Genomic DNA, 18873 nt, shown 5'->3' with positions numbered 1-18873 from the left:
TCTGAAATATTCTGATACTTGGGTAAATTTTTATTTTCAGTGAATTTCAACCAAAATGGGCCAATCCCGCGATTAAAGTATGGTGCGTTTCGACAGTTGAGTGTTCTGTGCAAATTACAGATGTCTGCATCTAACATCAACGAAATCATTTTTAAACATCATCATCATCATCATCATTGTAAAAGATAAACATGGTATACCTATATAACGTGATATCGTGTTTTTAAAAATACGATAAGTAGTATTATTTCGCACCTATGGCGAGTTTTGGCTTTTAGATGCAGTTCTTTTCACTTGTTGCTCATCTTTTAGAATCGAAGGGCTCGGAGGACGAAGCGCATAAGTGCACTTTTTGAAAAAGTTGAGATATTAATAACTTCAAGTAAAACTAGTCTTAAAGCATATTCTGTAAAACATTTACTCCCTAATTCCAATTTATAAGCATCAAAAAGTCAATTTGAACTTTCTTTTCGCCATAAGGATCTATGCACTGGAAAAAAAAAAAAAAACACATTGGATCTCGAGTCCAGACTCTTAAAAACATCGACAAGAGAAAATACTCTTGATTCAATCAGATTTAAGCTTAAATCAAGAACTATAAGCCTCTTAATTTGAGTGGATTTCCTTTTGATTTAAGCTTAAATCTGATTGAATCTAGAGTCCTTTTTCTTGTCAATGTTTTCAAGAGTCTGGACTCTAGATCCAATGTGTTTTTTTTCCAGTGTGTAATTTCGAAATTTCAAGCAGGTGCCTCTCAAAATAGCAAAAACTACACTGTACTCCAAGCGTCTCAATTGTCATCCAAAACGATAATTATTGCTCTAACAAGTGTGCAGCTCTACTCAGACTTTGCCTACGGCTGAATCATCATCGAAATCCGAGTATTTCACCGACTGTGCGTTAACCCTTCTCTATCCCTTCGCGGGGTCAATTTACCATAGTGACGGAGAAACAGCTCCAAAACAAACATGCACGGCAGCGACTCCGGCCGTTAATACACGCGCTGACGAATGTTACACATTTTAAAAAGAGGCACGTTTTGGATGCGTGGAAATCTTTGCGCATTGAAATCCTCCACCTGCGCAATCTCACGAAGAACAAGATGTTGGTGTGCTAGTGCCTCACTCCGTGTCCTGTTCACGGTAAGTGACGTCAAATCGTCGCTCCTCTGACGTAAGCTCGGTTTCCACGTGAACCCTGCTCTCCGTATAACTCCATCCTCTCCGCGGCTCATGCTGGAAAAGAGATACGCCTTTACGTCGGAGGAGCGACGGAATGCGTGCCATCACACCCCTCAATTTGTTTTCGCTCGTTCGGTGACGACGACCGCGACGTTGTAATAATTTATTCGCTCTCCTATCCCAGAAAACATTGGTTGAGTTCTCCAGGCCCAATATCGATCTTTTTGCCATTTGCCGCGACCTCTGAGGGCGGCAATGGCTCACGCTCACGCAATCTGCTTCTCTACGGAGACGAGGCAAAGAGTAAGTGAGCTTGAGTGAAAACAGCTAGAAAAAGAGCGATAAAAACGGCGCTTGCGGTCAGTCGTAAAGTTTTGGGAGCAAATGTAAGGAAGATAGTGGCTTGATTGCTAAAATTTAGCAAATACTAAGGGGTACGCTCCCTGGCCGCTACGCGGCTCAAACCCTCCGGGGCGATTCACGCCCTGCAACCTGATTGTTTAAATTTTTTGTTTGTCGGGACGACATAGATGACATAGGTTAAAAGGCGAAGAGTGATTGGTCGGCTATGTCTTATCGCTGCCGTGTCGTGCCTTTGTCAGGTGGAATGGACGACATACTGTCGGAAACTTAAGCGGTACCGTTAGCTTGTCGTGAATTCAACCCGACATAGGCACGACAAACCAGCGATAAGACAACCCTGGGAAAAATTGGCGGTAAAATCTGTGTGCCAAAATACCATAGACCTAGGGCCGGCTGTAAGATTTCCAATAGCTTCTATAGCCGGCTACACAATTTCTTATAGCCTTTTATAGCCGATGGCGATTAAGCAACTCACAGCCAGGCGATAAAGTGTATGCTAAACGTCACTACTTACGGATGCTAGGACTTGGTGAGTTTTTGGACCACTGCTCTGTTTTTGGGCCGTAGTATCTTACTTTATTTTGCGAGGAAAGCTCCATACTTTTGATGGGTGCCTGCCATTCTTAATATATTAGAGCGCCTTCAGTTTCGTATGATACTGTGCAATACCTCTGGTGTGAAATAGTTGCTTCAAGCGCCGTGGCACGCTGCGGTGCGGCACGCGGGCAGCCAGCGCGAAACGCGCATTGGCGCCTACAAACCTAACAGGGATACTTCACGCGTTGCGCAATGCGTGAAGTATCCCTGTTAGGTTTGTAGGCGCTGGTGCGTCGCCGCTCCGCTTTGTGTTAGGATCTAATATTTAGTCCTGCGGAGTCAGCGTTATTCAACTCAAGATTTAGAAATGTTTAGCACATCCTGTATGGATTATTCTCGTTTTAATTGATGAAAAAAAATATGTATTAAAGGAAAATATAACGTGTGTTTTGTAAATATTAAGGTGATTCCGTATCTAACTTAATGATTTCCAAAGCTCACGAATTTCTACACAATTTCTCATAGCCTTATATAAGCAACAACCTAGGCGATAAGTGTAAAGCCCGGCGATAGGAGCTATAGCCCGGCTGCTTAATTTTTTATCGCTTCGTATAGCCCGGTCGTATGATTTTCTCCGCATTCTACAGCCAGCTATATGATTTTCTGTAGCCTTCTTTAGCCGGCTATAAGAATTCCTATGGTATTTTGAAACGCAGCTCTTATCGCCAATTTTTACTAGGGATAGCCGACCAATCACGCTCCGCCTTTTAACATATGTCATCTATGTCGTCCCGACAAGCAAAAAATTTCAACAATCAGGCGCTGCAAGTGATTTTCCAAATTGTGAAAGGAGATGAAGTATCAAACAGTAATAAAGTGTCCTGAGAATAATAAATTGAAGAAATCAATGACAATGCCACTTTACAACAAGGAGGAAAACATTCTCATAAATAGTGATTCACCGGGAAAAATTATGATCAGGATTATAAAGGGAGTCCAAATAATGTCCAAATTTTCCCTGTAATCGTAGAACACGATTTATACAACGGAAATTATTGAAAGTAACTACTTACCAAAATAATGCGTTTTCCGATGCAATTCAAAATCCCTGCTCATAAGAAAAACTCGAGTCAAACGCATACTGTTAATCAAACCGTTCATTGAACGGTTCAGCTGTTGCACATTGTTTACAATTTGGAGCTTTCAACTGCATGAGACGGGAACGGGGAGACGCGACGATTAGGGCGCGCACAGTGCCGTACACGCAATGCGTGAAGTATCGATGCAGTCTTGTAGGCACCGACAGCGCGCACCGTGGAGTACGCGTAATGGGTGAAGTATTCATTCAGTCCTGCAGGCGCTAACATGCGTTTAGCGCCAACCGCAGTGTTAGGCGCGATCGTTCAAACCGCGCAGCGTTTTTCAACTGTAGATTTGAAAGTATTTTGTTCAGGCTGTACACTCTGAATGGACCATTTGTCATTCACTCCAATAAAAAATTAAATAACTATACAAAATCCAACTGAAGTGCCAGGCAGGCGAACCAGGTTCGCGGGACGGCGGATCGGCTGTTCCGTGTGCTTGTGCTTGCTATGATATTTGGTTCACATGGGGGGGGGGGGGGGGTCGTCAAGGAGTAACTTAAGAAGAGGGTCTAAAAATAAAAAGAGGTGCTTGACGTAATTTATGGATGGCCAAAAACGAATAAATTTATGTCAAGTTTTTTTATCGTTGTAATTCTATTTTACCCTCTCTAGGGGTATAGGAGGCGGGAGGGAAGGTCAAGAATATCTTTTCTACGCAGCCCTATTTCAAATTTTCGCCCAAATGTATCCTAGGAGAGTTATTTCAATTAATACTAATTATAAACGGACACAGGTGCTCCGCTTTCGTTGAAGCCGTAAAAATGTCTCGGAGTGCCTTCCGATGCTTTCAAGGCCTCGTAAAATCCATTTGCGGCATCAATACGTGGTTCATAATTTCGACCGATCCTATTTTGCAGAAAGGGACGCCACGGGCTTGGCTGGACAATGTTTTTGTGAGTATATTTCTCAGGGTTGTTTAAAAGCGCAACTATTTGATGAAAGACAAACTCGTAAAGAAACATTAACTTGGTTTTTGTCAACTCCTTACTTCGAATTTTATGCGAGAACTTTAGGCCGACTTCCTTTAAATAAGCCACCATTGATTCGTTTTTTATGAACTTAGTCCCCTAGTGCTCCAATTCAATGAGTCTGAAGGATTGGAATGCTTGCTTAGTCCGTATATCGTCCGTATTTTTAGGTCAGAGAAGGTGGGGGCCACAGGGCCACACTCCACATTTAAGGACAGCTACGTTGTTATATATTTCACAATCAAATCATTATTTAGAAAATTGACAAACAATCCGCCGTCTTAAATTTTCAAATTCAGAAAATTCAACTTGAAACGCATCATACCCAAAATCTAAGCTCAGATTCGGCTTTCTCGTGAAAAATCGATGCTATTACATGTATCATATGTTACCATAGCATAAAGAAAAGAGGGTAATCGTAAGCGTAAAGATACTATCAAAGCCGCGGCCGGTATGCGGAAGTAGGCACAGAATTCAAACGTTTGAGCTACGCCGCCAGACGCCGGCGCCAAGCATTTGGTTCGTCCGTTCCCGACGTTTCCGAGAAAACAAACTTCTTCTTACTCATCAGCTGACCCACTCCGAATCACCCATGTTGCCACGTCGGACTGATATGTTAGAATCTACACGCCTTCGTTAATCTCTTTCCTTCATGATATGGTGACATACATATGATACATGAAATTGCATCGATTTTTCACGAGGAAGCCGAATCTGAGCTTAGATTTCGGATATTATGCGTTTTAAGTCAAATTTTCTTTTATCTATTTTAAATCACTCAGGAAAATTTGCGGAAACTCATTAGAATAACAGTGTGTATAGTTTTAAAAACATTGATCAAAAATAAAACATTGACGGTATTTGAATCCATTAATCTCCGAGATAACTTGAACACGGTTGTTCTACGACTTTTTACGTATGTTGTTTTCTTCCGCATTCGTTGTTGGCAGCGTAGCGGCCAAAGGCCCCTGATACTAATAATAGTTTTCAAAATCAATTTGTTTCTACATTCAAAATTCCAAGTAAATGGTAGAAATTTATCAATTGTTACTAATGTTTTAAAAATGTTTCTTGTCAATTGTATGCTGTCGTTAAGCTAAACATCCCAGGTTTACCAGTAGGCTAGGCATGCACTATATTTAACACCACGTCAACCAAGTACTTTAGAGGGGTAATTTTAGCGGCTCTGGTGCTAGCACCTAGAGCTGCTATTCCGGTCGGTCTCTGCAGTGGATGTTACCAATGGTACATCTACCATTGGTTAGAGCGCGCGTTGGTAGATGGGAATCGTCGTCATTTTCGGCTGTGGACCTTGCCGTGATTTTATTTTAATTCATTGTTTTTTCTTGTGAGCGAATGATATGTTGTGTAGTGTATTTTTGGAATCATGGTGATACTATCGATAATTCAAAACTGGTCTTTGCTTTAATCTCGTATTGAAAAAAATTTACTTAACGTTTAAAATCTGAATTTTCAAAACGACAAGTTTTTGCGCTTTTTTGAAAGAATGCCGTGGTTGGAGCCTCCTAGTCGTACTACTTCATGGACGAATTCGTCCCTAGCGGCGTTGTTGTGTATAAAATGGCTTAACAAATTAGATAGGTCGGTTACGACTACAGCACCTCACAATAAGTACTGTAGTCTCATTTTACTCGATTTCGAAATTTATTTACGCGATTAACCCTTTTCCACCATCCCTTAGCTGCGAACCCCGACATTGCACACCTTCGTATTCAATTTTTTTAGCTGTACGTTTCAAAAGAAAATACTCCTCTTTATGGCTAAAAACACAAAATATTAGGTTCTCCTTGCTTTCATGATTGATACACTAAACATCCGGATGGGTCAGTTTACCATCTTTCAAGGTCTATCTCAGCAACGTTGTGCGGGACGTCTACGGACGACGGCGCGCCCGCCCAGCAGTGTTGGTGCGAATTACCATCTTTGTTGTCAACGCCTACCTGATCGTGGTTTGAGGTTTCCAACCATCATACATTTGTGCTCGTAGCAAAATTGTTCTCAGGGGTCGAATCTGGGAATCCAAGATGGTAAATGTCACCTACTATCTGGCTATTAGCACCAAAGATTTTTTTCCGTGTAAATTGTATAGGGTATGTGATGACGTTATGATAAAAAAATGAATGTCTTTACTAAAGGGAATTTTACGGGAAAATCAATGAAATCACTATTAAACCTCTAAGTTCCTTATTGAAATCGACATGAGCTTTTAATGTTTCCATATTTTGCCCGACCCCTCTCATTGACTCGCTCCACTGAGGAGTCCATTGTCTGCAGTCAAAACGCCTTCATCTCTGTGCGTATGCAACACGGGCATCCATGGAGCCCGGATAGTTGGATGGATCCAAGCCCTGTAATGGAATTCGTTACGCATACGTCGTATGTGACACTAACTGAAGATTTGATCTTCTTACACCCTTACTTTATTCTAGCGTTGCCTACTGAGTCAATGAAGTAAATCATTACCGGTTTTTATTGCGAATCGGTCAATTTTTCGAGAGATGTATTATTTAAATGCAGTACCTAAAACCTTGTCGGCCCTCGAAAGTGCGAAGAAAATAGGTACCTAAGCATGAAATGTAGAGTTTTCGTATAGCTACTTTAATGAGTCGTTCTTTGTTTGGATGTTTTTTTCTTTCCTTCCGGATAATCAATTCTGACGTCAAGGTGCAAGAATGACAACTAGCCTACAGAATAGGTAACTCAATTTGCACATAAAAAATCTTCCGATCAACAATTTCAAAGAAAACTTTGAAACAGTTTTGTTCGAAGTAGACAATTTACAGTCATTTAGAGAGACTTCGTGAAGTGGTGTTTTTCACCACCTCAGACCAAATATCTCAATTCTTCAGGAATGAAAATTTCATCCGCGACGCGTACTGCATTACTGCATGGCTGATGAGATAAAGGAGAATGTCGTATGAAGCTCGCTCTGAGGAAATCCTTCCGTGTGCAATTCTTATCGGCTATTTTAGCTAATTCTTGAGGTTTATTTCTGCCGTGATCATACAACGAGAAAATTGCTTCTAATAGGTAATAAATTATATCAATGATTAAAAAAGACACAGCTAAATTCAATGCAGTGGATTTTCGGATAGGAGCACTTTTCTAAATAAATTTACAACACAGTTAAAAATATGAAGCGATTTATTTAACTTCAATCAGGTTTCAAATAATTAGAAAAAAGAAGAAAAGTTTAATGATCTTTAACAAATTACGCACAGAAATAATTTTATTACAATGCTTTTTACACCTTAATGAAAATAAATACAAAAATAAATATTTTAATAGTTGAATGCATCGGATTCAGTGTCAACCCTTAAAATCAAATAAATGTTAAATTTCAAATACAAATATTTCAACAAGTTAAAACAGCTCAGACTGATTTTTAAGCGTGATATCGTTCGTAAGCTATTTGCTGTAAGCGTTTCTCTGAAGATATATGTATAGAAATATGTATCTTCTGGAGTTAAAAGTCTAATGAAATACAATTTACCATTCAGCAGGGTTAAAATTTATGCTTACTCGCACAATCATAATCAGATAAATAAAATGCTTGACATTACTTTGGTTTTTGATAATTTTAATCCATACAATAAAGTCCAGCTAGCATGCAAAGGTTTTTTTTTACATTTGTTCAAACAGTCTCATTTTTATGAGGAAAGAAATCGTTCACCTATCCCAAATTTCATGGAAATGGGTTCAGGCTGAATGAGTCCCATATAAATTGAACTTGAGGGCTGTATGCCTTTTTTTGACTCACCTGAAGTCCAATGTGTATCATGAGACATACCTACTTCTTGTTGGGCAGATATTTTGGGGGACCGTTGAAATAGGGCCGAAGTTAGAAAAGAGCAAGGCCCTTCCTCTTTGCCATATGACGTTTACAAAACCATTACTATTTTTGGAAAAATACGGCATTGGATTTCCTACTATTGACTCGTTAGTCGATTACAAGCCCTGTAATAAAATCAATTTCAGCCCATCTGACTTTTCAGGCAATTATTGAAAAATTAATGAACCCATGTCGAGGCGTTATTCTGGGAGGCCAGGAGGGACAGTTGAGACCTACCCTTGAGAATCAATATCGCCCTATCTTGAGGGATGATTTTAGTTCATTCATTTAGCAAGACATTTTGGAATATTGTGAAGTTTTGCTCTCCCTTAAACAAATTTTGCTCGTACAAATTTTTGTCCCTCGTCATCCAGATTTGGCTAAAATGACGCGGAGTTAACCCAAGAGGGTTAACTTCTTTGTCCGACTTAACATCGGAGGGAATACTCCCCCTCATATGCATTGAACTACAAATAGTTTCTCTAAAACTCTTATATTTATGCCAGAGTTTCATTTTAATGAGAGATCGGGTTACGTCGATAGGCTATCGAGAACTGAACCTCAAAAGACCTAACCACACAAAATTTCAGCTTGAGTGAAAAATTTCAACGAGAAACTGGCTTCGCTCATAGCTTACGATCGAAGGCAATATATGAAAATGATAAAGTATGCTTTTGAACGTAAAGCAGAAAATTAACAGGCTAAAACTATGTAATGAATGATTTTAGTTATGAATTAGTTTACAATCCTCTTGTTTTTCCCGTTTGTTGCGGCCCGTCGGCAAAAGCTAAGAAGCATATTTAGAGCTGTTTGCTTACTTTCCTTGCTGCTTCCAGCGAAAAAAAGGTACCAAGACTGAAACGTCTTTGATGGAAGCTGTGGGGATTCTTTCATCTTATTTTCACATATGTAATACGACGAAGGGAGGCCATTTTACTAGTTGATAGAGGAATTTACCTCTCTCTCATATTTTGATTTTTTTATCTTTCCTTTTGGAATAGTGTTACTTAAAACACGTTTTATCACTTTTCTCGACTAAAAAGAATTTTCACACAAAATAAATGGCAATGTCGTGCTTTTCGTTCGGTTGAAATCAGTGGCGTGGCGAGCTTTGCGATATATCGATTGTTATGCCATTGAAACCTATGGAAAAGCGAACACCTTAATAATCGATTCTTTACCATAGGTTTAAATGGCATAACGATCGATATATCGCAATTCAAGCCACGCCACTGGTTGAATAATGGCATTAACGATGACTCGATTAGCATTAAAAAAAATCAAGGCTGCTTTACACTTTGGTGTGAGTCTCGACAGGGTGTTCGAAATCGTGCAAAAAAGTAGACGCTGTTATTTGGTGACAAAGCTAAATTTTAGTAGCTCCTTCGGCAAAAGGAACGTTGATAGTGTGGTAACTTATGAACTATACAGCGCATTGGCGGATCTAGCAAATTGGCAACATTGTTTTTCTCCGTTTAAACCTATGGGAAAGTATCGATTCTTGGAGGGGCCAGGTGCTCCGACAAGAATCGATTATTTAAGATTACAGATTTAAATGGAGGGGATCCGATGTTGCCAAGTTGCTGGATCCGCCTCTGATACAGCGTGCGTGCTTTCACTCTCTCATATTCTAGTGTGCCTTCAATTAAAACAGAATCAGTATCTTAGGAACGTTCTATGCTTTCGCTGTTTGTTCATACACTCTTAGAGAGATTGGAAGAATTTTAAATGTTTAGAAAATAACCGTAGGATAAAATTCATCATCGATCAAATTGGCTTAAATAATTCTTTTGCATCATTCATTTTTTCATTTTATTGTACATATTTTTATACAAACGCCATAAAATGGGTTATTCAAATGTTGAAATGTGCCCTCAAATTGCATAGGACCACTTCAGAATTAAATTAGTGGGAATGAAAACGTATCAATTCGGAAAAATGAAAATGTTCAAGGGACTTAAAAAACTGCGCAGTTGTTGCGGAGGTTGGCCGAAGAAAAAGCTTTCAGCGGACATAAAGGACTATTACTTTGGAACACTTTAAAGGTTCAAGTTGACACAAATCGCAATCTTCAATAGTTTTTATGAAATCTAGGCAAATTTAAGTTACCGAGTTGGTATGTTTTTATTCTCACAGATTCAGTTCAAATTCGTGGTTAAAACCATTTACACTTCCTCAACTTTTAAATATTATCACGATTGTAAACTACTAATTCAAAGGACAATAAACTGAATACTTATCTAAACATCCCTCTGATGAACATCTCTTCCAGTATGGTGGTTTCAGAGGTACATAACTTTTGGCTGTTAGTATGAAGGCAGTATTGATTTGTAGGTTTATGAGTCTCATAGTATGTTTGATAATTACTCTCATAATTTATGAGCGGGACCGCAGCGGGTGTGAGCGAAGGGAACGTATCTTGGTTTCAGCATTTTGGATTCAAATTCTTATTTGATTTTGAAACGTATTCACTAAAAACTGCCCAACTTTTTCATTTGAACTTCCTCCATTTTTGTTTGTTTGTTTGGCATAATGAGATATACATCAGTCTCCAAAAACTGAGATATAGATACCAAACAATAGAAGGGTGTTCTACAAACATTTCGACCAGGCGTGTTGGAGAACGATTCAGTTTTACCGGGGAAAAATGTTAAACAATTTTCGTGATGATAAACTGAAAGATTCGATAATTGTATACTGTAGCTAAATCGGCTTAAACGCAACTGCGGAAATCAAGATACGTGACATCACATCTCCTCTGACGAGATTGCTCTCCCTCTTTGAATTGAAAAATCTTTCATTTCATCTATTTAGTAATTGAATAAATATTCAGCATTCATTGACAAAATAAAACATAAAAAAGAGAAGTTTTTCAAACTTAAATTCAAAAACAAAAAATATCACGATAAAAATTCATTAAGCACTGGGCAAATAAAAGCTATGACTCAAGGAAAATAAGCGCTGTCGGTTTTGGCTCCAGATTCGATTTTTTGGCCTCTATCACCAGGAACTCGATATAATTTACATCTCTTCTAGCGAAAGATTCCGCTATCAGCCTTGCTACCTCTTGATGTTGCATCCCTACAAACATCAAACAGGAATTGAATTAGAGATAACCTCGAGATTGATCCTGTCAAACCTGAAAAAAATTAAGTGGGCGAGATTTCTAAACGAAACTCTGGACCTACATGTATGAATTAGTCGTTTTTACGGCGCCTAGAACGCTCTGCGACGCCTAACCGTACTTAGAATCTGTCAAGGTAGATATTTTTCGGAGGCTGGCATATCTTTGTCTCTTCTAGAATGCCCTCTTCCCATATTTTAGCCGAGCGCCCTCTTCGACGCCTATCTGGAGAAAATCATTCCAAAATCTTTTTTTCGGCAATCTGGTATCGGCCATCTTCTACACATGCCAAAGTTTTCCAGCACATACTCATAGCAAATCGCGTTTTCCGCCAATCGAAGGTACATGCAAAGGACAAATGGACGTATTTCTGTCAAACGGAACTAAGTGCCAATTTGAGTTCCTTTTGAGGAATTAGAATCCCGGATAGCACGTTCTGTCAAACGGAACTAAGCGCCATGGAAAAGCATTGCGAATATAGGAACAAATGAGCCCGACGCCCGGTTCCGCCGTAAATCCAAGTCCCCCTCTACCTTCCTACCCCGATGGCGCTTAGTTCCGTTTGACAGAAATACGTCCAAATGTTTGCCACTGAAGATCTAAAAATATCTGGTGTGGTTTGGCATGAGCAAATTTTTAAATAATAAGGTCTCCATTCGGCCAGCAACTCGTATTAGTCGGTACGTCTACTTTTCTGCCCTACGTTAAAGTCCCTGATATGATTTCTTCATTATTTGCCGTCTTGACTATCTTTCCTCTGATTCGGCATGATCAAATGTTTGAATAATTAGGTCTCCACGCGTCGAGCAACTAGCATTCGTCGGCACGTCTACTTTTCTGCCTTGCGTTAAAGTTCCTGATATGATTTCTACGTTTGCCGTCTTATTCGCAATCTCTTCTGGGATTCAGCATGATCAAATTTTAAAGTTACGGACCCTTACTGCCGTGCTAAGGAAGAACGTCGTATGAGCCTTCAGGAGTTGCCAAATTTCCTTCGACAAATCACGAATTCTCGGGCAAATTTGTAGATATTTTTCATCCAGTTCTTCAGTGAATTTTATTCGTAATTTGAATCAAACAGTCTAAAAATTTGAAAGACAAATATTCATAAATTTCTTGCAGATTTTTTCCGCTACTCTGCAAATGTGGCAATGTTCCGAAGGCGGGCAAAAGGTTCGTAAATAATTTTGGGGGAAAACTATGCTTGTCACGTAGAATTACGCGAAACATTGTGCGTTTGTGGACAATTTTCGGATCCTTGGAAAGCGGTTGTGCCTCGCGAGCCGCACTTCGATTGGCAAAAAACGCGGTATGCAATAAGTGCGGCTGATTACAGTTGCGAATGTGGCTACCTTGAAGTATAAAAAAGAGCGTTCAGAAAATTTTTTGAGGAAAACTGTACTAACCACTTGCAATGGAGATGTTGCTTGTGTGAGGAATTTGCGATTTGACTATTGATTCTTATGTAAAAGTTCGCGAGAAACACGATGGTGCCACTGGTTTTCTCTGAAATCAACTCCCAAGCTCAAAAAAAACTCTCAAGTTGGGGCCAAAATGGAGGGGATATCCCACACTACCCTGAGAGTCCACCTCTACATCAAAACATACTCTCCATGCAAAGATAGGGAGCAAATACATTAGCAGGGATGCCGTGTTTTCAGTTTTAGAGTCCCCAAATAAAATGGCAGCCCGCAGCCCTGTCAATGTATTTGCTCCCTATCTTTGCATGGAGAGTTTGATGTAAAGGTAGACTCTCAGGATAGCGTGGGATACCCCCTCCATTTTGGCCTCAACTTGAGAGCTTTTTTTGAGCTTAGGAGTTGATTTCAGAGAAAACCAGTGGCACCATCGTGTTTCTCGCGAACTTTTACAGAAGAATCAACAGTCAAATCACAAATTCTTCACACATGCAACATCTCCATTGTCCATTATGCCGAGTCTTGTGCATTTAGAAACATTTCCCTAAAGCCTGCCTAATTGCCCGAGAATGCGGTTTCAGCTCAAGTCGATAACAACTTTTAGAACCTCAGGAAATCTATTTATTGCAGAAAAAATTTGCTGCAGTTAAACTGTTTTTCGAAATGTTATATTTTCAAAAGAGTTGCTAAGATGCAGATATTGTAATTTACCTTCTACTTTACGGCCGTCAACTTCTAATATAAGCTGGCCAACTTCCAGACCACCCGCATCAAAAGCAGCTCCATTATCCTAAGAAAAAATTAAGATAAAACCATGAAATGTAGAATCGACAAATGAAAAAAAAAAAAAAACCTGAAATTAAACTTCGTTCGAAAAATGCGATTAATATTCAACACCGCCAAAACTTATCCAACCAGATTTTATTGTAAAAGAATTGGTTTCGTATTATTGTATATTTTCTGTGATGCAGATTGCTATTGATATTTACGTTTAAAAACATGGCTACTTGAACTGATCCCGGCAAGAATTTCTTCTAGAATTTATTGATGGTGTCATTAGGGGTAGGCACGAGAGAGAATGAGCGATTGTCCGCCTCTATACATGAAAAGTCGATCCATTTCGGAATCAGTTTTGGAGAATTTAGACAAATTTTTCTCGGAATTTTTGGAAGTTTTGTCCTTCAAAGACATTTTGTCTCTTCTTCCCAACAATGTCCCCTAACCCTCCAAATTTTTTAGAACACTATCCCTTGGAATTTATTTAGTGTATGATCGCTGTTTTTGGTCTTCAATAAACTCATAGCAGCTTCAGTTAAGTATGAAAAAGATAAAGAATAAGGCAAGAAAAAAATGTTATGACCCGAATGCGTATCAGATTTACAATATAAAACATATTTAAAGATGGAGATCAAGTAGAAAGTTCTTGCCCGTTCAAGAAAATAAGCAGGGGAGGAATTTACAAATTTGAAAGCGTAACGACGTACATGAATATTGATGATGCGAGGTAAAGGATGTTTCGTGTTAGCTCCTCCTTCTATGGCAATTCCTAGTAGCGGCTTTGTTTTCTTCACCTTAATTCGTAGGTTGCCTTGATTATCAGGTACAACCTAAAACCATGGAGAAATATAAAATTAATGAAAGCAGGAAGAGACTACAATAATTTGCGAGAATATTTCACAATTGTTCATAGTCATTACTTTGTATATTTCAAAATTATACGACTTCAGTTTTAACTTTTCAGTTTATAGGCGTTATTTTCAAATTTAAAGTTATGATTCTACTTAGCCCTACTCGATAGCATCATCTCGGAGTTGTGTCAACAATCGATTGTTATTAATCATCTTTATGGGAGATCTCAATTGGACGGATTAATGCTACACGTAAGCGAACAAATTAAATCAAAGGGAACTGCGAAACACACGAGTGCTGTGCACTAAGTTCCTTTTGATTTAATTTACTTATTTATACATATACATAGTTCATTTATAACATACGTCTAACTAACTAACTAACTAATTTTCGGACGGGTAGTTACATTAAATCACGACTAAATGGGAATGGAAGTATCAGATTGAGGTTGAACGGAGGTAGCGCCTCGGAAGCCGCTTCATAAACCAGCGGGCTGATTGTTGACATTGATGGACAAAGAAGACATCGGAGGTGAGGAGCGATCCTATTGGTTAAAATGGGTGCTTCCTATAGACTGGGGGAGAAAATGATGGACGAGCTATAGGGTCTCTCATGGGTTGCCGTTAGTTAGTCTATTACCTTCCTCCTTTGTTCATTGCGACCGCCCGTTCAACCAATGGAATCACTCCGTATCCCTTTTGTCTTCTTTGTCTATCAATTCAACAATTAGCCCGCAGGCGCGTAAATAATGCAGATTTTCTTTCTGTTCTGTTAAAAAAAGAAAAAAAAAAACCCCGAAATATCTTCCCTTGAAAAACACGGCGGATGACAATAAATATGACGTTGACGCGGATCCTATTGCTTTCCGTATACCTTCGTCTCATCAGCGATCTTAGAAATAAGTAGTGTAAACTTTTATTAAATTTGGATTGCTGAGATCGCTGTGGGGCCAATCACATTTATATTTGTACAACGTGTATGACGCCACAACCGAGTTTTCCGGTTAGATCCGGTTTCCGGTAATGCAAGAATCTGGTATTTGCATCAATGTAATTTTTCCTATCAGTTTTACAAATACCCACCATCGGAATACTTTTTGTGATACGTGAGAGGTGAGTCTGACCCCCCCCCCCCCTCCCCGATAGAATTGTGATTCGTACAATTCGGATCATAATTACAAGAGGAAATAAAGAAATTGGTACTTACGTGAGCTTCATTTTCCATAATGGAATTATTTAATTCGGGTCTACTGTGCCATTGATCTTCCCTTTTATCACCACCTAATAATAATTCCTCCTCATCACTGATACCGTAGTTGCGACCGTGCGATCTTGCCAGCTGCGCAGACAAACATTATTGTACAAATTTATGTTAATCATCAAATCTGATTTTTTTTTTTTAACGTGAAACATTATGAGATGCAAAGAACGAACTCTACATAGGCATGAAGTAATCGGGGAATCAGAGGCTGTGGGACATTTAAACTCGCGCCCATTCAATATTAAAAAATAGAACCAAGTATGAGATTATGTTTATTTGATAGCATTAGATAGCCGTTTCATAGTCATAAATCGACTTTATATTGTAAAATAAAGAAGAAAAAAATAACCGATATTTACCTTTCAGTAATGATCCGACTTACGAAGTAGGCTTGAATAATTTCCTTAATTACTTTTACTAGAGCCTCTCACAATACTACCGCTTAAAAATAAATATTTTAAAAATTATTTGCTTATGGTGGATTTGAGAGTGTTTCGTCAGTTGTGAACTGCTCCGAGACTTTTTTAACACTCACAAACTTTTCTTTCTACGTATTTATAGAATCAAGGCTTCAAACGTAACGTTGAATTAATCAGATAATATACGCAACGGGTGTTGCCTAGTCGAAAGTTTGAAGGCTTCTCTTTCGATCATCATATTTTACACTCATAGGATGAATATATCACTCGGCTAACACTTCATTTTGCGGATTTATTGAAAATTGTCTCTTAATCGCCTCAAACTTTGAAAAGTACTTCCTCCATATTCTCCACCTTCGACAAGGAGGCGTTCATTTCCACGATTTGTTCTTCCCTCTTCAGGCAGCTTGCCCCCAGTGGCGTGGCGTGCTTTGCGATCTATCGATATTTCCTCATTTGAAGCAGTGGCAAATAATCGATTATTAACGTGTTCGCTGCGAACACCTTGTTTATCGATACTTTTCCATAGGTTTAAATGGCCGATCAATCGACATATCGCAAAGCACGCCACGCCACTGCTTGCCCCTAACGGGACAGTTTCCATAGCTGAAGACGGAAAATGTGTATCGCAGATGTGGTAAATCCTCGATCAAACTTTATTTTTTTGAAAGAAAACTAACCTGCGGTTTCTATTTAATTTTTTTTTAGAATTTCCTTTGCTCAATCTAAAAAGTAACACATAATCGCGAGGGAAATTGTTGATTGGTTTCCCTTAAAGATAATTTAATCTAATCGGAGATTTTTAAACTTTGCAACTGAAATACACATATTTTGCATTTATAGCCATCGATTTACACAATTTCCAAAGTATGTCTTATACTGTATATTCTTTCATGAGAATCAAACATATCGACGGCGTACATCCGCAACCACGTATCTCGTTTTGCGGTGTTTAAAAATATCCGCCTCTATATTATTCTTTTAAAGGAGAACAAATTGACATCTTTCCTTGAAGTTTTCGCAGTTTTTTTCGCAAAAATCATGGCAGTTTTAGAGAATTTCCGTCGAATAGTTTTCCGTTTAAAAAATAAAGTATGACAGGAAGTTTGCGACGTCGCAAACCGACTGAGATACGTGGTTTTTGGACTTACACCGTCGATATATTGTGTATTTTCATTGGAAAATATAACTTCAGAGTGGATTTTGAACTTACAAAGCGAGAAAAAAGTATGGGGCTGTCTAATTTCGGACCACATGCATACTATGTTCCGAACTTCCAATGAGTACTAAAATTCAAGGCGACAAAAGTTTGGATACACTTGCAGTTCAATTGTGCTTCTATAGAAGACGAGCAGAGTTTCTTAGCATTAGCTCAAATCGCGGAGATGTGACACATGAATAATCTCTAATGTTTCTTAACGGAAGGCGAGTAACATACGAGTAATAAGATGAAAATAATAAAGGAATGACAGGGGCATGAACAAAGTATAAGCATTTCAGCTGTAGTAAGTAAAGCATTTCAGCTGTCCAGGGTCTATATTCTTTAATTATCTCTGATTAATTTTTAGTAACTTAAATTAACTTATGATTCCTAGAATTTATCTTAAAAGTGTTTTTCATACTTCAATTTTTAAAACCGTTCTTTACCCCGGTCATGTATGGAGTACCCTACTTTGTGAAGCATTTCAAGTGTCGATTATTACACAAACAAAAAAGCATTGTGGAATTGTGGACGAAAGTTTAAAAGCCGCATGGAGAAAAGTACCTATACGTGGCTGTTTTGCCATCAAATGATGTGTGATCGTAGGTAAAAAACCCTCAGAGGTAATACCACATAGCAATGCTTTTGTCAGCAAAACAAGTTCAAATAATTAGAACAACGACTTAGTGTCAAAACCTGATGTTCACCTGCAAACTCGGAATAACGCTGGCCAGCAAACTCCCTAAATTTTTTTTGTCAGAGTGTGGATTTAAGTACATGATTTCCAGGTCTGAGATAAATCGTATGAAAATGTGGCCAAGAATGTATTTTGGTTAACTTTTACTGATTTGCTAGGGTTCAGAACTTTGAAAAAATACGGCAGGCAGAGTACTTTAAAATTTTCAACCATCATACCAGATTTTGCTAAATTTAATTATATTCAGCTTTCATCGGATGAGCTAGCATGAGTACAGGCTAGTAAAGTTAATGTGCTAATTAAAAGTAGGTGATACTGTTCGATTACGAATGGTATCATGTGGTGCACAAGAGGTCTGTTATGCTTAAGGTAGCTGTGATTGTAACGTAGCTATGGAGGTTTGAGACTGTTAAAATATCAACTTGAATGAATAGAATATTTTGATATGGTGTTTTAATTCGATAAAAAGATCCAGGGAAGGAGTAAAACATCAACTAAACAAATGAGGGCATTCATGCTAAAATGAAACTGAAAATTGTTCAATTTAAAATTACACAAGTTGCTACAGCCGCTACCTTCAACTACTGTCATCTACAGAAAAATTTGTGCTGGGATAAAATATGGGCATGCAGGCTTTTCTAAGAGGAAGAACACTTCCATCCAATTCTCTTATCATGTGTCGCTATACATCTAATCAGATTAATTGTACTTCGACTAAGCCGTTAAAAATGGGGCAAAATGATGGGCAAGGCGGCAAGCACTGTTTTGATAGCTTAATGAGTTTTTCAGCTTTATTTAAAAGAGTTTAAATATTACTCATGATTAATTTGAAATGTTTCAGATCTGAGATGGAAAGGAACCACTTACACGTTGCAGATGGAATTGCGCACTCGAAAATGCAGTAAAAAAATAAGAAAAAAGTGTTCACTAATTTATCAGCCGTGAAATGTACTATGAAATTTCGATTGAAAGGTTTTGGTCCACCAGCATTTGGATTCCAGACTGAAAAATGTAAACTTATTTTTCCTGATCTCGACCGTTGTTCCCGATAATTTGGCTACCATATAAACAGTTAATA

At 38.5% G+C, this 18873-nt stretch overlaps 1 protein-coding gene across 6 annotated transcripts in view; it reads right to left on the bottom strand.

Moving 5' to 3' along the window:
• Positions 1 to 7341: 7341 nt before the first annotated feature.
• Positions 7342 to 18873, bottom strand: part of dysc (whirlin protein dyschronic) — a 154436-nt gene continuing 142904 nt past the window's right edge. For 5 of the 6 annotated variants that reach the window (XM_019052730.2, XM_019052732.2, XM_019052734.2 and 2 more), the window contains 4 exons: positions 15425 to 15556; positions 14074 to 14196; positions 13301 to 13379; positions 7342 to 11128 (listed from right to left, as the gene is read on the bottom strand). In XM_019052730.2, coding sequence (XP_018908275.1) covers positions 10986 to 11128; positions 13301 to 13379; positions 14074 to 14196; positions 15425 to 15556 — 477 coding nt within the window. In that variant the 3' untranslated portion in view covers positions 7342 to 10985. Of the gene's footprint in view, positions 11129 to 12106; positions 12254 to 13300; positions 13380 to 14073; positions 14197 to 15424; positions 15557 to 18873 lie in introns of all 6 variants that reach the window. The other variant, XR_011899896.1, reaches the window with a different exon arrangement.

Source organism: Bemisia tabaci, chromosome 5 (genome assembly GCF_918797505.1).
Source record: "Bemisia tabaci chromosome 5, PGI_BMITA_v3".
NCBI lineage: Eukaryota > Metazoa > Arthropoda > Insecta > Hemiptera > Aleyrodidae > Bemisia > Bemisia tabaci.
Note: the sequence above shows the minus strand (reverse complement) of the source record. Positions and strands in the feature narration are given on the sequence as shown.